Consider the following 20544-nt stretch of genomic DNA (forward strand, 5'->3'; position numbering starts at 1 on the left):
AGACCTCTGCCCTGAATATTTTTGATTTAGTGATGAAATATTCTTACTTGTTGGGTAGAACTTCTGAAGCCTTCTCCCGTTATGATGCTCTCCTGCACACTTTCTCACAGTGTACATCCTCCTGTGGCTCTCCCTTCCCTATGGAATAACCCAGATTTGTTGCACAGCAGAGTGTCACCTGGGAAAAAGGAGCTGCCTTATTCCATGAAGACTTTACCAGAGGGGTGTTGCCACCTTCATGAATGCGAATGGTTCGTTTCCATCAAGTGGCATGGCAGACAGAGATACCCTCAGCACTTGAGGAGGGGATGTGCCCATTATATTGATGGCACATCTGCCTTCCCATGGGGCTAGTGCCATTGATCAGAGGAGTGCTTAATAAGTTCCTGTATGTCAGGACTATGATTTCATTCCTTAAAAAATCATTTGAGACAGCTCTAGCTGAGCTTTCACAGGATCTCTCCAGACAGATCATCTAGTAGAATCAGGAAATAACCCTCAGTAGTTTACAGCTAATCTGCCAATTTATTAGTTTTTGGGTTCACCTAAACCCCAAGTAGTTCAGCTTTAGCTATGAAATGAATCACAGGATTTCACTTCATAAATTTAAGATTTTAATTAAAGACATTGAGGCTGTATTCAAAAGTGTGTAATTGCATATTAATTCCTCTCAATGAAAAGAAATTAGTAATTTATTTTTCTAAATATAGAGAAAAAAATTGCAAAGGCTTTTGTATGGTCCTTTGCCTTTCAAATAACTGAGAGCTTTGGATCTCCATTGGCTCGATGAATTACCACAAATCCATACAAAGCAAGAACAAGACCTCTGTGCAGTATCATTGCATCTTGTATATATTACAGAACTGCATCTGGAGTCCCTCAGGAGGTTTTGAACAGTGAGTATGAGAGTCTTCAGGCTTTAACCTGTACTGCTCAGGGCTTTCTATTTCCTATATAGAAGTTTTTACTAGTATTCACTACTCTGTTTATCAAAATTATAGATCTTTCAATTGTTGTGAAGATAATTCTGTCAGGTGCCTGAAGGAGAAATTAGGTACTGAAATGAACAGAACTGATCCTGTATCAGCCATTGAGAAAATCATTAACAAAAAAACCCTTTATAAAAGACCTAACTCATCTTGAAACCAGTTGGGTTCCTTCTTTCTTCCAGAAGTTTATTTCTATTTCCTTTTATATTGTCACCTATTTCCATACTGTAGAGTACTCTAATTCATATTTATCCTTGTGCTTTTAGGCTGCATCTATACTTGCAAAATAAATAGGAACAGAGAGACCAGGCACCATCCTGATCATGGAGATACAGCTACCTGTAGCATCACACTGTTGGCATCATCCATGTTGACTCTGGGAAATTTGGGCTGCCCCAGGCTGTGACAGTTTTATCAGAATAATGCCCTGATACAAATTAAAACATTTGAATCTTTTTATGTGTAAGTTCTACCCCATCTCCATGTGTGGAAAAACAGGTTAAATTTTATTTATGGTACATTTGAATAGAAAATTCTGCATTGTTTAATTTGGAAGAGATTGAATTTCTGACAATTGACAATACCAGACGTTTTCACTACAGATGTAAAAAATTTCACTTTCACATTCTTACTAGCTATCCTGTCTATATAGTCTTATTTATTTAAAATAAATGAAGAAGATGTTCATTATTGTTGTCCATTCCTTGATTATTTATAATATCAATGTCTTATTTACTTCAGTTTTTCATGCCTTGTATACTCTCCTAACTTTTAAAAAAACTAAACTTACTTTTTGTTTGTACTTGTGCTATTTTTATCCTTTCCTTTACTTAGATTGTACTATGTATGGTTCTTACTGATTCTGAATATCTTTAGAGGGTATATCTATAGATCCTCAGATGTAATGTTCTGTCTCAGAAATGTACCATTTCTTGCAATAAAAACTTCAAATATCTGTTACACCTTTGGCTTAGAGACATTCCAAAACACTTCTATTTTTAGTTTCAACTGTTAATTCCAGTTAATAAAATAATTTCCTGCTTTTTAACGATGATGTGTTCCACTGTTATTTGTTATTATCAGCTTTTCTATAGTGTCTTAATTATTCATCAGAACAAGGCTATTGTACTGTTATTTCTTCTCACTTAGTCAGTACTGGATAAAGAATCTGCTAATTAGCACAGCCAGAACACAAGGTCATTAGTCCTTACTAATTAGTTTTTACTATCCAAACTACTCTGAACAGCTAAATTCTCCCATAAATAACAGCATTCTGTAGTATATATCAACAATTTCTCAGCATCCTAATTGATCAGTATAATCAGCAACTGACCTCTATCTTCCACTTTCAGCTCTTTTGATTGCCCTTTTCCAAAATTACATGGAACCCAAGGTTATTCTGTTTTTTCCAAACACTGGTTTTGTATTTCCTGATGCATTGTCACATCATCAGCATGTTATGACATCTTACTTTTGTTTTGTCTTTCCTGTGTAGCTCATAGTTTGTCTAGCCATGCCTGTTAAAGAGAGTCAGCCCTGTCATCACTGTTATCAGCACAGCCTTTTCCATCTTCTTGCCATCATACTTTCACACTCTTATTTCCTTCTCCATTTCTATATTTGTGATTTTCCCAGTTTTCATTTTCCAGTGAATTAAAGCCACACATAGAGATTGCATATGTTTTTCCCTGATACTGAAATATTGTATTAGTAACCTTGGAATGCTTAGCACCTCAGTATTTAAGTGGAATGCAGTCATCAATAAAAAAGAATGCATAAATGTTTATGTTGTAACAGTGATAACATTGCTTTTGTTCATTGCTTTATTTTCAGTGTCTAGTGCCTTTACAATTTTTTTTCTTCTGTGGATAAAAATCATCTGTACCTGCACTGAAACTCAGTGCTGTTTCAGTGTGTTCTAGCATGAATCTGATACCTTATTTTCCTGACAGAAAGTATGGTCAGAAGATTTCTCTCTGTTCTGTTCACGATCCTTTTCAGCCTCAGGCCTGCACACTGCAACCTTTCTCTTGGCAGGTAGCCTGATTTGTGGTGCTCTCCATGTGGTCTCATGTCTCTTTCTGTTATAAAAGTTTTTCTTCATTTAAGGTTCGGGCTTGTCCTTCCCTGGTGATGGAAATGTCTACTGTGTCCTTCTGCTCTGCCTTCTTATTGAAGTAATTGTGCATCTTTTTTCTATCCTTCATCTTCTGAGCATCATCTTCATTCCCTCTTCAGAACTGCTTCCTGGCTCTCATAATCCTTTTTTACATCCCTACATGTGACCACTATTTTTTTCTTTTCTCTTTGATTACTTGATTTTTTTCCTTTCCTAATGTTTCTGGGAAAGGCTCCTCCTTCAAACTTTACTACTGCATTAAGCCACCTTTTCCAGAGAGTCACACATGTACTTGCTTGTTTATCTCCATGGGTTAAATGTCTAGTTTTGTACAACCTTTTTAACTGATTGTCCATACTATTCTCGATTCTTCCATTACATTCATTTTCACTTTTAGCTCCTGGACAGTCTTTCCCATGAACTATATTCTGGTAATGATTTTTAAGAAGTCAAAATACTGGTTAGGGAGGAAAAAGGTCTGAAAGTATCTATAATCAGTTAAGACTTTCTTGCCTCTTCAACTTTGGGTCACCACTATCATTGATGCTCCACCAACCATTGGTATAATTCTGTCTTCTAAATATCTGTTGGGTCTATGTCCAGGTGGAGGCTGGTGACAAGTGGTATCCTCCGGGCTCTGCCTTGGGACCAGTGCTCTTCAATATCTTTATCAATGACATGGACAGCGAAATCAAGGGCACCCTCAGTGAGTTTGCAGATGACAACAAGCTGAGTGCTTCAGCTGACACACCTGAAGGACAGGATGCCATCCAGAGGGACCTGGACAAGCTATAGAAGTGGGCCCATGGGAACTCCATGAGGTTTAACAAGGTCAAGTGCAAGGTTCTGCACCTGAATTGGGGCAGTCTCAAGCACAAATATGGACTGAGAGAAGAACTAATTGAGAGCAGCCCTGAAGAGAAGAAGGTGAATTCTCATGGATGAAAAGCTGTATATGAGCCAGCAATGTGCACTTGCAGCCCATAAAGCTAACCACATCCTGGGCTGCATCCAAAGCAGAGTGGGGCAGCAGGGCCAGGGAGAGGATTCTGTCCCTCTGCTCTGCTCTGGTGAGACCCCACCTGCAGTGCTGCATCCAGCTCTGGGGTCCCAGCACAGGAAAGATGTGGACCTGTTAAAGCAGGTCCAGAGGATGGACATGAAGTTGTTCAGAGTCCTCGAACACCTCTCCTATGAAGACAGGCTGAGAGAGTTGGGGTTGTTCAGCCTGGAGAAGAGAAGGCCCCAGTGAGCCTTTCTAGTAGTCTTACAGTACTTAAAGGAAGCTTATAAAAAAGGCAGAGATTTTTACACAGGCAGATAAACAGATTAACAGGACAAGGGGGAATGGATTTAAACTAAAAGAGGAGAGATTTAGATTAGTTGTTAGAAATTAATTACTGTGAGGGTAGGGAGACCCTGGAACAAGTTGCCCAGAGAAGTTGTGAATGCCCCATCCCTGAAAGTGTTCAAGGCCAGGCTGGATGGGACTTTGAGCAACTTGGTCTAGTGGAAGGTTCTCTGCCCACAGCAAAGTGTGTTAAAGCTTGATGGTATCTAAGGTCCCTTCCAACACAAATCATTCTATGATTCTATTATATGATCTGACTTAATAGACAGAAAAATATTAGCCACTCTATTTACTTCTGAAAAAGTGCTCAGTGTTTTGGTCAAATGGTCAAATTTTCTGAGTTCTTTTACTCAGAAGGCAATGTTTTAAGCCTTTTGCCTGACTGAATCACTTTATGTAATCAGAGGGCAGTCTGTTGTGTTACTCAACATCACCTGCCAAGTTTCTTGCTTAAGAACAACTCAGAGGCACCACAAAAGGGCTCTGAACGTGAATCAGAAAGCATGCAGTATGCTGTCACAGTCATACAGAAAAAGGAGATGCATTCATTCTTAATAAATATGAGATTTCTTCATGGTTCAGAATCTGTCCTGTGAAAACTCTTTGTATTTTCCAGTGTGCTTAGCAGAGTCAACATGTTTTAGACTTCCTCAGACAAATTTGTTACACCGTTAAACAATAGAAGATCCATTTCTAGATGAGGGAAAACTTGTAATATGGAACATAAAGCCATAATTTTTAATATTTTTATCCTATTGCTTTTTCTAGATGTTTGCTGAGCAGTGAATTGAATATGTGATGAAAAGCAAGTAAGCAAAGGGTTTTCTGGATCAGCCCTAGGACCATAATATATTGTACTGTCAATTGTTATTTAATATCTACTCTTTAATAGAAATCCTTGAAAAATGGTGCCTTCAGTTGTTTAGCTCCTTTAGCATGACAGTCCATACCTCTTTCAAAAGAAGTACCCCATTTTCATAGCAAACTCCAATGTCTATTGTCCTCAATCTTCATATTGCCCAGAATTTAGCTGTAATAAACTGTTTCATTACTCCTTTAAATTCTCAGTATATTACCTTGGGTTTTTCTGGAGGAAATATTTTTATAAATTAATTTTGTACTGTAATGTCACAGCATCCCATAGTTTTCCTGAAATATAAGTCTTGCAAAATATTTAGGCCCATAGAATTCCTCTTACAAAAGACAAGTCTAATGTACAGACACACACAGAGACTGAATTAGCAAAGCTATAATAGATAGGTACTTTCAAGTTACTGAATTAAAATCAGAAAAGTTGGTTTCTAGAGAAAGTTAATTTTAATATTCTATTAAGACCATTTGTAAAGTTCATATTTTAAAGTTCATTTTATTAAAGGACTGATAGGAAAAAATTGTTTATATATTACTAATTATTCTATTTCCAGTCTTGTTCAAATAACAAGCAAAGGTATAAGGATGCATTATTACAATTCAACATTCAGCTTTTGTTAAAATATCTTTTGCTACTAAAAAAAAAAATTGAAGTGTCTGTCTCCCTTCCTTTGCAAAACTATATTTGCAATGAACTTTCTGCTTAGAGGATGAAATTATTAAAAAATAAAAACATCGCCATTGGCCTCACAGTATCAATTTTCTTTGAGGATCAGGGAATTCAAATGAGCCATTTTCAAGTTGTACTGTACAATTTTTACAGTTTAAAATGAAATTGTTTTCATAAAAATATGACTATTTGGTAATCCTGATTCAAAAAGTGGAACAAAACCAAATTACTGGAACTGCTTTTAGCAAAAACAGCAGCTCCAACACCTCTAATTACTGTGAGAGAATAGTAGTAGACAGTGTCTGCTACATCATGGTTCCAAAATTATAAATTTATTGTGGGCTAATATGAAATAACACTTAATGTTTTCCAGCTTCACATGAAATATTATTATCTTCACACTGCTTTTTCATAGAAAGAGTATGAAATTCCTCTCATCTGCACTAGGACTCTGCTTATTTTATTCTCTTTAATAGGAGACAGTGGAATAACTCAAGATAGTATAGTAAAGAAACACTGAAGTTTATGAATTTCAGTAATGGAGCTGCTCAAAATATTCTTGTGGATAACGTTTATTTGCCTTTTTTGTGCATGCCTTTTTTTTCCCATACTCTGGGTCCGGTTAAAACAGAACAACTTCTTTTACTAGTCCAAATTAGTGCTTGTTGGTTGTTTTTGTTTCTTTTCTGCCCCAAAAAATACTGTTTAGAATTTATATCAATTCTCAATAGAAAATTTCAAGAAATATTTTTCATTTGTTCTTGAGAGCTATTCCTATAATTCACATTGAAGACTGGGACATTAATGCAAAGTCAGAACTTTTCCACTAATGAAATAAAAATTAGAACAAAATTTGTTTCTGTGCACTTTTAGAATGCATTAACCAGGAAATGAACATTCAAAAGTGAATTTATTTAGTCTTCGAGCTGTTGTCTGATTAACCCATCAAAAAAAGGATCATGAATCTCAGAAACAATAGAAAATAGCATCCTTTCTTTGCTCAGTGTTAGAGAAACCCTGTCTAAAGTTAAGGCTAATGATTTCATATTAAGGATGAACTTTCATGAAAATAAGGCTGTTATTTTTTTCTTTTTTATTTTTTCTTTTTTCTTCTTTCTTTTTGATTGTGACTGATGTGGCTTGAAGTCTGTTCCTAAACTTTGTTACTTGCCTTCTAGGTAAGCTTGGCAAGTTAGTTCACTTCCTTCTCTGCAAAACCTGTTTTTATTTAGCATTTCTGCAGAGAAACTTTTAATTTAAGATTTAAAAAGAGTGTTATAAGAGCATGCATTATATATGAAAGACTTAATATTGCTCACAATATGCAATTTAACTTCATGTTGAACTGACCTCCTTCAGCTGAGCAGATGACCACAATAGGGCTGAAGGGACCATCTCCTTTGTTGTTGTAAACACCAACTTTCACCTCAAAAGGAGTCAGAGGTGGCACACTTTCATCTCTGTAGATGAATTTTGAAGCATCTGAAGATGTCACCATTTTTTCCTTCCACCCACGCGTTCCATTGGGTCTGAAGGCTACAATATATCCGAATCCTTCTCCACTCTGAAACTCTTCTGACACTGGCTGAAAAATTTTCAGAAACATACTTATGATCAGAAACTGTTTTATTAATTTAGAAAAAAGTCACAGTTGTATTATAGGATTTTACTTACTATACCTGTCCTCATAATGACAATAGCTTCCAAAGAGGAACATTCTAAGAGAGATTCCTCAACTAATTGCCATACTTAGGTCATTGTCCTAGGACTGAATGAGCTCCTGTGCTCAGAAAAATGTTTTGTTTTATATATCCCACTTTTTGGTTAATGCTTTAACCGGTTATCTTTAAGTGGAATAGCCCCTAGCATTGGCCTTGTTAAAAATATAGAGCAATATATTGAGAGTAACATGATGTGCATGATCTGTACTATTGTGGGACTCCTTTGGGTTTTAGGTGCCAGCCTGTCTAAATTCTGTTCCAAATGAGGTGTTAAATCTTAGAGATTTAAGCCCAGGGTTCAACTTAAGGCTTAAGATGCAATGTAATAAATCTAAGTTGTTCCAATTATCAAAAAGTTTTTAAATTTTTTTTGGTTGAAAAACCTCATTTGCTTTTCCTTCCTCAGAGCACCTGTGAAATTAGCCACCTAAATTGTGTCTCATCTGACATTAGCAGGCAGTTAGAAAAGGGATTTATCTGTTTTAGAGTCCGTGCACTGCAAAAGCTAAAACTTACGTGTCTAACTCAATGAATGGAACTTTTCATGCTAATTAGTAAATTAACAGTATCGTACATTTTTTATGAAGTCAATGGACTAGTTTAGGGATTAGGTTATATTTAACAGCTGTCTGCATATTAAATCTATGGGTGTCTAAATGGGTGTCTAAACTACCTCTCTTGAAATGTCCATCATAGATATACAGCTAATGGACATATGAATCAGAGCCGGGGCACAGCCAACACTGAATCCTCTCCCCTCCATATTTCAAGTGAATGTCTCATCACCTGGCACTCCACTTGCAGACAAAATTTTCTACCCATCCTTCTGAAGCTGTGCACTGCACATCCCAGAAAAAAAAAAGTCATGCAAAATTAAGACAGACTTTGTAACCTCGTCTCACCCCTGGGGCTCTGGTTTCCTTTGGAAGAAAACTTTGGCCTTTGACAGAGTGTGAGTTACAGCACTCTCCAGTAGTCCCCCGACCCAGTCACCTTCGAAATGCTACAAAGACACTTAATAAGAATATCACATACTAATATATCTTATTAGGGACTGGGGTTAGGTCTGTTCACATCAGATACAGTTCTAGCCACCTGGTATTTTTGTTTGGGATTCAGCAAATCCTCTCCTCGTAAGTGAGATGTTGATATTTACCCTTATAGAGTATAAAGCAAACTGAAGTCAGCTCTGTCTCAGCTGTCTTTGGTAGCTGGTGTTGAAAAAGGCAGATGTGCCAACAGAAGGCAGTCTCTTTAGACATCCTTAAATTTGCCAGTTGAAACAAGTAGAATTTGGTGTGCCTCCTACTATCTGAATTGCTCCTCAAATTGGCATATATATGTGTGTGTGTATATATGAATTTTTTATGAATCTGGAACTGTTTATGATGAATCTCCTTAAGAAAAGTCTCTGTTGTACTGTTTTTTATGATTAGCAGAGAAAGCAACTCCCACTCCTCCAACTGCCCACTGGCATGACCATATGTCTGTGTTGCATCTTGCACCACAAATATGTTCTCAAGAGTCTCTTTAGTTTCATATTTTTATTCAACAACTAAAAATAATTATTTCTTAATTGAAGTTTAAAAAAATTTACATGGCTTTTCTTCTCTTCTCTTAGCTATTATTTCATCTGGTGTTTGCATAAGTTCCAGAAAAATCAAATAAACCCAAACTGTAGATCAGGAAGAAAAGCCTGATGAATTAGTAGAACTTTGGAGCAGATGCCATAATGTGTTCTACTCAAACCTCATGAAAATGAACAGTACTTTGAAATTTTAGAACATATTTAAGAGCAGTGTTTTGTGTTCATGTGTTGACAAGATTTGTTGTAAGGAAAACCCAGTAGAGTACTCTTTACTTTGTCCTTGAAGAAGTTAACATTAAACAAAACCTGTAAACAGAAAAGTCCCTTACCTCCCATGCTATTACTAATTCATGTCGCCTTCCACTTCTGCCGCTTACATTAGCTGGAGGTGTCTTTGGAACTGTGTGCAAAAAGGAAAAACAAAACGAAACAAACCAGAATATCCAAGTTATTGAAGTTTTCCCCACAGTAATAAGTTTCTGCAGAAGACATGAGGCTGTTAAATCAGAACAGAAGTAAAAACATAGCACTCTGTATTAAAGAAAATTTGCTCAAGCTTCATTTCAGAGAATTGCACACACAAGCTAGAAAACTCAAAGCATATGCTGAGAATAAAAATAATATTGGAATACAAAATTGCTTAAGCACGAGGTCTTCTGCAGATTGGTAAAAATTTCAATGTACAGATCACATAAGAGATAAAATAGGAATGATCTTGTTAATGTTTATCATTTTTTAGCAGACAACTTGAAATGCCAGGAAATCTGACATTTTTCAGATTTCAGGTGAAATCTTAGGACATAATTAGTAATGTCTCTATTGTATTTCAGGTAGTTAGTGATTTAGAATGTTTTAATTACTGTAAATCTATTTTTCACTGCTCTACCAGGGAGCCAATTTTCAGAAATTTTAAAGCAACCAACCTTAAACATCCCTCATTGTTTCTTAAAAAATGCTGGAAGCAGTATTACCCACAGTTCTTGAAAAATTGAGCTCATAATTATAGTTTAATAAACATGAGCAGCTGATGAAATTCTTTAAAGTAAATTATAACTATCATCACCATTTTGATTTGGATTATCATATTTTGAAAAACCAGAAATGTAAATTGTTCGTTTGGAATTGTATAATTTCTTTTTCCTTGTTTAGTACCTCTAATGAAACTCCTCAAATGGCCAATGTCTTGAGTTTATTTACTGTGAGGAGGTAATACTTGCATTCTGTATTTGATTAAATATGTCCTAAGATATAAACTTTTTCTTTTCTTCTTTACAGCAGTACATAGGTCATTGGGAGAAATGTACTGTGAGACTTTAAGTGTTTAGGCCTTATTGCATGTTGTTTAGCTTATTTACTGAGTAGCACTGTGCCTTTGAACTATACAAAATAAAATGCATTTAAATAAATGTACACCATCCTCTTTGTTTCCTCTGTTGGTCACTGATAGCTTAAGTCACTGAAAATGCAGTTTTTATTAGATCCTGTCAGCCCACCTAAGACTTCAGAATTCATTTGTGTAGTCCGTCCTTCCTTCCTTCCTTCCTTCCTTCCTTCCTTCCTTCCTTCCTTCCTTCCTTCCTTCCTTCCTTCCTTCCTTCCTCCCTGCCTGCCTTCCTGCCTGCCTTCCTGCCTTCCTTCCCACCTTCCTTCCCTCCCTCCCTTTGACATGGCAAAAACATAATGAATTTTTTCTTTCAGAAACAGAATTTCCCTCTGGCTTTAAAAAAGGAATGGAAAGAATACAATCAGTGTGCAACACTGTGCCGAATGTTCTAGCACGAAAGATGCAGATGAAGACTCATCTGACAGTTAATTAACATCCAAAAATTATGATGCCATCTCTAATTGAGCATATTTAAACCTTGTTTAGCACACATTTTTCTCTTGCCTTTCTGACGTATTTTTGGGTAAATTACAGAGACAAATGAAGTTTTTATGTAGGTGCCTGCCACATTAGAAATGAGAGAGTATGCTGTACTCCTTTGAAGCATCCAACATGATGGACTTATTTAACCTGCAGCATCCTCTTTCTAGAGTTTTCTTGTTAACAACATTGCAGACTGTGGCCCTATTTAAATGAATAAACGTTAAAAGAATAAAACTGTCAAAACGATGAATTCCTTTTGCACCAAACTAAAATGTACACTCACACAGTGAAACTCTTTCAAATGAATAACCATTAAAAGAATAAATGTGTCAAAAGAATAAATTTCCTCTGCACTGCAGCAAAGCATGGTATACACAGTTAGAAGGAGACAGTTTGAAATGAGTAACTATTAAGTGAAGAAAACTATTAAAAGAAAACATTTTTGCCAGGCACCAAGGCTGTACATCAGCCATGCTTTCAGCAGCACCACCTTTACATCAGTGTTATATCTGAATTTACTCACTCATGGCCTAAGTTTATTGCCATGCAATTAATGACTTCCCAATCTTTATGCTGTTAATTCCCAGCAGTGACACTCATGGAGTTGCACTTGCACCAAATATACAAATATGATGGCTAAACTTGGCTCCTGGAAACAGGGTATGCGTGCCTGAGAAACAAGGACATTAAGACCTCTTTTTTCAAAACTGAGAAGTTTGGTATTGTTTCTTCTGAATAAATACACCCCAGCTCTTTGCTGTGTTAGTATTCAACATCTCATTGAACTGCAAGATGAGAAAATGTCACCTGCTGGAAACCAGATTACTCCTTGGCTTAAAACTGATCTTTAGGTTCATAAATGGTGACTATGCTTAGCTGGATCATATGTCTAATTCTGATCAACACCTTCTCATTAGCCCCTTTGCTACCTGTTCTCACTTGTCTCCTGTTTTATCCTTGGACTGTAAGCTCTTTGGGATCAAGTCACCTCTTCTTTCTTTCCTTTTTTTCTTTTCTGAGCCACTGGTAAAGTTGGAAGTTAAAAGGCAGGTCTCTCCATCATTCTGGTAATGTGAACAACAAATAGCACTAAAAACAGTGTGTCTGAAAGACATGGTGACTAGCTGCAGTTCACAGTAAAAAACAGGCTGGATGCTGGCACAGGTTGATGTTGAAACCTCCACTTAATGCAAACAAACAGAAATCTTGGAATGAACCTGCCAGGAGTTTGATTCAAATGCAAACAGCAGGATGTTTTCCATTTTCGTGAAATTACTGTGATATGCTGGAAATGAAAGTAAAATTAAACTCTATTAAAACTTATCTCCTCTAAACCAAGCAAAAAACCCATTAACATTTTCTCTAAGAACAGGTACGGAGAATGTAGCCTTCAGCAGTCCTACAAAGCATTTGAAAAGATACTTCAGATATAAAGGAAGAAAAGGTGATATGGAAGGATAAACTTACACATGAAGCCGTGGCCAATTGTTTAATAATTCATGCATATCTTATCATTACAAGCTGAATATGGATGAAAAGCTGAGTTTTAATTTACGACAAAAGATATGCACAGAATTGCTGTTACTGAGGGTTTTATGTATGGGAACAGTGGTTATAGAGTGCTGATAAGTGCTGACAGTGTCACCTGTGTATTTTAAACCTATATTTAAGTGTAAAACATTTTAATGGAGCAGTTTTTGAAATGGTGGGTAATAGCATAGCTATGAAATGACAAATATGTGGGGTAGATGTTCACTTTTCTTCCGGACTTCCACTGTGTCCAGCATTTTAAAAATTGCTCTGTACTTTAGGGTGATTTAATTAGATCTTAAAACTTCCTTTTTTTCAGTTTGCATGGCTGATGGATTATCTGTGGGGTTTTTTTTAGTTTAGTTTTTTTTTAAATTTTTTAAATGAAAATGGTGGACTGCAAAGATGAGCTGATTCAAATATTTTTGGTACTTTGGGCAAAATATTAATACTTATTAAATATTTCATTTTGACATTATAAAAAATGAAGCATATCAATTTGATTTTGAAAAAATGTATAATTTTTATTTTGCTTCGGTTTTTAAAAATAGAAAAATTAAAACTAGAAAGACAGATGAGAGAGAGTATTTCAGCTTGAGTTCACAGAGATTTTTAATTTTAATCCAAAATTATTATTTTAGCTCTAATTTGCAAAAGCAAATAAATCAGCATTTTGTTTAAAAGCAGTTTTGCACTCTGTGCTTTTACATCAGTGAGTAGAACTAAAAAAAGGATTTAAAGTATCTGTAGATTCCTTTCCTAATAAAAAGGAAAAGAAAATGTCACACTGAACATGGAAAAGCTGAAAGTACTTGTAAGCCAGTTCATGCTCTTTTTAACATTCCAGTCTTGTAAATAAATTTTTAAAAATGTTATTGAATGAATAGTTAATAATTTTAAAGTGTTTTTCTGGTTTTTGTTTTGGTTTGTTTGTCTTTTTTCCCCAAGGAAATGTCTAGTGGCTTATTTAAATTGTGTGTGTTTTGTTTTTTACGAAGAGAAAATACAGATTCTTAATTTTGTAGTCTGTCTTAATTTTTGGGCAGAATAAAAGTATTTAGCAGCCAAAATTATAATTTATTACAATTAAGTATAATTGATTGCATTGTTACAGTAGAAATCTGTATCTAGATTTAGTCCCTATCCTTTAACAGGGAATAAATGAGAGAAAAGGAGGTCAAAGAGAAGACTCTTACTAACCTAGTGTTTTTAGACTGAGATGCTTACCTGAGTTGCACAAATATACAGTTTTCTCAAAAGCAATTGAGACCAGATTCCCAAATCCCAATTCCATACTTAATTCACAAGGTCTTTATTACTCACATGAATCCTGTATTCTTTAAGATATTTTCCACATGGATATTTTTTCAATAAATTCTGAAACTTTTGTCAAACAAAGAAAAATTAAGGAAAATATTGATATTGCTACACTTTTTTGGAGATAAATTAGACTTGGCTTTAGTCCTTAAGAAATGACTTGTACCTTTGCTCAAGGTACAGTTGCTGTTACTTATTTTAAAGCTTTTTATAACTTAAGATACCTATGTAGTTTTAAAAACAACACTTTTTAGCTGTAGAAAAGGTATGAGTGGAGGAAGGAGGGCTTGTCACCAGCTTGGCAGAACTTCTTCATGTGAGACCAAAGCTATAGCACATTCAGTTTTTTCTCCTCACTTGCTTTCCATTCACCTTCTATAGCTATGCATTTGTGTGTGTGTATCTCTATATATCTCCTGCAGTACACATCTAGGAAACAGGGGGGTGTTAAGTGAAAACCCTTTTACTCTGTGAAAGACCAGCCATCAAGTTGTCACCCTCCCAGAATAACAAGTCACGTGTCATCTGTTCAGGAATGAAATGTGCAACATGCCAGCATCTCAGAAGTGGATGACACACATATTTGACTACTGGAAAACAAGGATGCCTCTACTGGTCTCAGCATCTGAAATGTTGTTCTAATTTCCTCTGTATTATTAATGTTTATAATTAAGTAGGAGATTGAATTCAGTGCTATTCACTGACAAGAGGGTCATATGTGATTGCAGGACTCTGCCTGAATAGTCTCGAAATCACCACCTATAGCACTGAAATCTGAGTGCAGTGCCATACATACATGCTAAGGGACAAATGCAGGTGCTTTTCTGTTACATCTTCTACTAACACACACGTTTGGATTCCTTGTCAATATTAGTTTGAGCCTACAATTCAATGTCTAAGTAGCTTCCAGTCAGTGATTACAGACTACTTTCTCCTTTTGTTTTTCTTCATGGAAAAGCGCGTTTTCTGCAAAGACATTAGTAGACCATGCCATTATCTGCAAATATCCCAGATAGAGGAGGTTATCCATTTTTGTTTTTCCTAGTGCAAAAATAATTATGATTATGGGAAAAGCTGGAACTTCTTTTATACAAATCATAAATAAAACAGTACCCCCAACAACAAAAAACCCCCTGAAAATAAAGCCAGTCTAAAATGCATAACTTTTCCTGGGACAGAGACATTTCTTGTTTTGCTGTGAGAATAAGGGCAACTTAATGGAACATAAGGACTTATTAAAAATAAAGCCAGTGTACAGTCTGCTACTAATAGAGTGCATTCCATTGTTACCTCATAAAATCAAGTTTGCATGCATGATTAGCAGGTTAAACTTTGTTTCTACTCAATTTCCCTCTCTCCATGTTTCCCCATGAATAGATAATATAATTGATGCTTTGCCCCCAGGCTTCAAATGCCCCGACTGTCTTAGTGGAATGCCAGACATGTTTAAATTCATGTTATTGGCTCTTTGCACCTTGTGGACCTGTAAAATATGTATCAAGGCTAGAACTGACAGAAATGCAGCAGCTGGCTGTAAGCTAGATGTGCCAGAAAATTGTGGTGTTATCTGTTCCAATGCAAGTAGCAATGAAAAGCAATCATGTTAACTAAATATGAGCTAAGTAACACGATTAGAGTTTAATTAAAAAAAATAAAGCAAGTGGAAACCTGCTTATTATTCTGTAGGTTTCCTTACACCATCTGAATTATTATTTTCATAGGTTTTTTTAGATAATGGACTAATATAAGGCATTGTTACTATCCTGGGTAAGAAGTGATAAAATAAGTGAGGAGTGGGGATAAAAAAAGACTTTAGTCTCCAGTCAAATTTTCTTGTGCCATTAAACTACAGATGCAGATTTCCATTTAAGTGTAAAATAATGGAACCAGAATCACACATTTGCTGCCTCTGTGGGTGGTCTACACAGCTACCATTCAGCCTGATGAATCTCAACTCTTACCTGAATAGGTGTCACAGTCACTTTCTCAGCTAGGAGATGGATATTTCTGGATTTCCTCCCAGTGCAGGGGCAACCTGCCTGTTTGCACTTGTGGGCCATATCTACCATCAGTGCAAATAGCCAAGTTACTCTGTTTGGGTCATGAGTAGAGGCTCATGCCATGTTCTTTCTAAAATACGATGTTCTTTAACATAAATGTCCTTTAAGAATTGAGAACTGTGATATTAGAACTGGGCATCATGCTAATGGACAGTTTCTCTTGAAGCTTTCAGATAAAAAAATCAGTAATAGAGTTATTGTGAAAAATAATGGATCAATGGGTTCACTATTATAGGCAATGATATGCTAATTTGAAAACCCATATGAAAACTGTTGTAAGCGAATGAAAACTATTACTGGCTTCCTCTCTCTTTGGCATCTGAAAACTATACCAAGTGTGATAATTCCCAAAATCAGTGAAAGGCCTTTCAAAATACAGAGGCAACAGGCTCGTAACTTCAGGAATATCTGAAGTTCAGGAAAAACTGACTGTCTGAATGAAACAGATCATGAAGACTCTGACACTTCAAGAGTACCAAACATATTATAAGCAGTATGCCATTTTTCAAGTAATCGTATGTGCAACAGTTAGGGGTTTCTTTATTTATTTGGTTCTTTATTTAAAGCAGGGTCCATTGTGTTATTGCTCCAATTTAACAACTCTGTTCAGATTCTAACAATTTGGAAAGTTTTTCCTTGTTTTAACTTTTCTCACCTCCTCTATAGAATAAAAAATGGAGGCTGCATCCATCTTTTTTATTAGCCATCCCACCCTAAAACCCCAAACCATTTGCAACTGAAATGGAAACTGAACCTTTTCTTGAAGAAAGGTCTTTTGAAATTAGGGCAATAGCAGCAGACTTCTGCTGTGCCCTATTAGGCAGGCACACTGAATAAATTCAGCTCCTGTTTCTTTGAAATACTGGCACCTGTCTGGATTTCCATGCCATGCGACAAACCACACTTTTCTAACATGACATTTGTGCAGCTGTAACTGGTAGAAAAAAAGGTATTCCTACCTGGGAATATGAAAGTGCAAGTAAGAATCTGTTATGGTCTTTTTCCTATTTGAACGAATATGTTACTGATTTATTATTCAAGAAGACCTGCATTATTACTAGCTGCAGTGTTGTTTTTCAGGAGAAGCCCCATGTGCTGGAATTCAGATTATTGTTTCTTGAGTTAAAGACTCTGTTCTTTATGATAGCAATAACAGCAGAATGTTACCCAGAAATGAATACCAAGCACTGGATGAAAATTCATCACGCACTGCACGCTTTATCTTTTCCCACAATTTTGTTTTTGCTGATCAGTATTATGATTTATCAATTTATTTTTACAGCAGTAAAGTTGTGAAGAATAGTGAAAATGAATATGCATGAAGAAGAATTTCACTTGAGTTGTAAGAATATGTTTTAGCAAATAGAGTTTGTTGAACATTGGGAAAGAAGAAGAAAGAGCTTAAAAACATGACAGCTGGATGAAATCTAACATTTTCAAATTTCAGTTTGTCAGAAGAACTTTAGCTCATGGTTTAGCTGGTCGATTAAAATACTGAACCATCCTTGTAAAAAAAGGGAAAATATTCCTCAGTCTGAAAGAGCATAATACCAGGTGTGCAACCTATTACAGGATAAACTTTTTCCAGAATGTTTTTGTCCTTTCTGATATGTATCATCCGAATAAATAGAAAAGTTGTTCAAACATTAGGGTCCAGAAGAATTTGTAATGCCAATGAAATACAGTACAGAAAATTAAGGAAAGAATAATGGTAGTGATAAAAGGGAGGTTTCTTTTTAAATAATTTCAGATGAAAGTACCTTGTGCTTCTTATTTCATTTTCATTTCCTCCTTTTCTTAATGGAACAAAGTATGGAGCATCTGAAGCTTCTGCTATCAAGGTATTGAGTTTCACACTGTGGGGAGCTTGAAGGTGAGGGGGAGAGTTTGAAAGGAAGCATCTTTCAACATGCATGAATGGGAATCAAATCACCTCAGTGCTGTTCTGTGATTGTACAGTGAAATTTAGTATCAGCTAGCAACTACACAGTTATTTAAAGTAGAAAAACATAAATATTACAACTGCAGATAGGTTTGTTAGACTTCATCTGAAATAGGGCATCCAATTTTGAGTGCCACAATGTGAAAAACATTGATCAACTAGTACAAATTCAGGGGGAGGCCACTGGGGTGGGGGAGTGGCTGGAGAACTTGCCTTGTGAGGAGAGGCTGGGGAAGCTGGGCTTGTTCAACCCAGACCAGAGATGGCCTTGCGGGGACCTAACAGCAGCTCCCAGTGCCTGTGGGGAGGTCACTGAGGAGGAAGGCATGAGGTGTTCACAGTGGTGCAATAAGCTACTTAAAAATTATTCAGCTGATGAAACATCAAAACACAAAGTAATCTGTCTAGGCATGCTAAGTAGCAAAGAAGAATGAAGAATAATCTGAAAGTGTTGTCACATGTAGTTCTCATCTGAGGCTTTGTCCGAATCCTATCTCTATCTCTTTCTGCTTCTTAAATATGTCTTTCTAAGTACCTAGGTATTTTTCTCCATTCCTAGTTCTTCTTTATCTCCCATCATTCTGCCCAAGTTATTGTCAATGATTCCAAATCTTATGAGTCCATTGTAACTTTCAAGATACCCAAATAGGATATTTTGATTTCATGTCCCCCACAGTATCATTCTAATTAGAAATACAATGAAATTTATTAAAAGGTAGTAACCGTTCATTGTAAAGTGTGCAGGACATAGAAACACTTAGAATACAAGGTATTTTAAATTAAGCAGCTTTTTATGACTTCCGATTCTTGCTGAAAAAATTCCATGCACTGTCTTGAGAGAAGTTATGAAAAATATGGGGGAAGATGTGGCTTAGGTGAAGTTGTTTGAAGAGACTGAGATGCATTCCATTGTTGTTTGAAGAGACTGAGATGCAGCCTAATTTAAGAGCAGCAGAAGTCTATTAGAGAGAAGGCAGGAATAGCTTAAGTGTAAGATGAAGAGTGAGGCAGCTCAGATGGAGTAGAAGAGCAAGGAATAGTTTTATTTGAAGTTTCTGTAAGTTAGACAATATTCCTGTAATTAAAACTGTCTCCCCACTTCAAAGAATATCACCCTGGAACAGAGGATGACTGGACACACAGATGTGTACCAGTGAACAGAGATCCTGTCTATTGTTATATTAGAGCAGCTCTTGTTTCTGATAGTGCTGTAAAAGTAACTTTTTTATCCTTTCCTTACCTGCTTCATTGGTTCTGATCACTCTCGATGGTGCACTTGGGTCTCCAGTCCCAATTTTATTGGTTGCTACTACTCTGAACTCATACTCCACCCAAGGGTTCAGTTCCACAGCCATAGCAGACTCCATGTCACCACTTATGAGATCTGGAACTGCAGAGAGAAAGAAATGTACAGGTCACTCAGAAATATGAAGCTGACCTGCAGCATCTCAATAGAAAGCGGACTTTGTGATATAACATGGTCATTAGAAATGACCGACAGCAAGGATCTAATATGTCAGAAATCGTAGCTAGGTTTTTGGCACTGTAGTATTCCTGAAAAGACACAGATAGAAGGATTTAGGGGAGAGCTTTCTGCTTATTCACAGATGCATCATGGCAGGAGTCTTTGTGCTGTCCTTTCAGAGCTGTTGCTAAGTAACACAAAAGGAATAAAAAAAGAAAAAAAAAATCAGTGCTTTTAATTTGCCATTGTTTTCTTAAGAGTATCTGTTCCTGTAGCTGCCAGTGGTTATTACTGTTATGATCAGGAGTTTTGAACAGTCTACTTGTGTTGTTTGAAAGTTTTTCTCACCTGTTTTTACGGTCTGCCAGCCAAGAGAAAATGGACTGCGTGCTTGCAGGTTGTAGAGGGAGATAGGGCTGTGATTGTCTGCCCCAGGACTCCAGGAGAGTGTTGCTGTTGTGTCTGTAATTTCCTCCACTATTACAACCCCTGGGGGACCAGGAGGACCTAGAAATAAAGTGGAATAATCAAACAGACTACACCATCACTGTGGATGTGCAGCAATAACACAGGAGATGCATTCTGTGGGGACCCAGTGGAGTTCAATATCCATGAAATATGAGAGTTAAGATACACAGTACTACATCATGGAGATACCTCATTTCCATAGTTTCTGATGGTAAGCTGTGATTGTTGCTATTCATTAGCTGCTGTGTGAGTGAACATCAATTAACTTGTCAGAGTGACAGCAGAAGAACTAGAAATAGAAACAGATTAAAAAACACCTGCAAAACTCCATTATAATTGTTCTGAACCTAAAATTAGAGGAAAAAAAGAGGAACTTTAAGAAGCATCCAGGCTAGACTGAACAGCCACAATCACATCTTCTCTTTGTATGAGGCTTGTCAGCGGGAAAGAGAGCTAGTAAGCAAAATGAAGCACAGGAGAATGTGCATCATGAAGAGCAGTAATATTACTAATACCTGAATCAAGAACACAGCATTCATCCTTGTTCTCAAATTCACTCATTCAGAGAACCTGCCTGGATACCTGCT

General features: G+C 36.4%; 1 protein-coding gene across 1 annotated transcript in view; it reads right to left on the reverse strand.

Annotated features, from left to right (window-relative positions):
• The window catches only part of LOC103611340 (contactin-5), a 146319-nt gene that overhangs the window by 18433 nt on the left and 107342 nt on the right, over nucleotides 1–20544 (reverse strand). The window contains exons 9-12 of the mRNA XM_008628841.2: nucleotides 19838–19996; nucleotides 19265–19414; nucleotides 9638–9708; nucleotides 7350–7584 (exon numbers count right to left, since the gene is read on the reverse strand). Coding sequence (XP_008627063.2) covers nucleotides 7350–7584; nucleotides 9638–9708; nucleotides 19265–19414; nucleotides 19838–19996 — 615 coding nt within the window. The remainder of the gene's footprint in view (nucleotides 1–7349; nucleotides 7585–9637; nucleotides 9709–19264; nucleotides 19415–19837; nucleotides 19997–20544) is intronic.

This window comes from Corvus brachyrhynchos, unplaced genomic scaffold, assembly GCF_000691975.1.
Source record: "Corvus brachyrhynchos isolate BGI_N302 unplaced genomic scaffold, ASM69197v1 scaffold832, whole genome shotgun sequence".
NCBI classification, from domain to species: Eukaryota; Metazoa; Chordata; class Aves; order Passeriformes; family Corvidae; genus Corvus; species Corvus brachyrhynchos.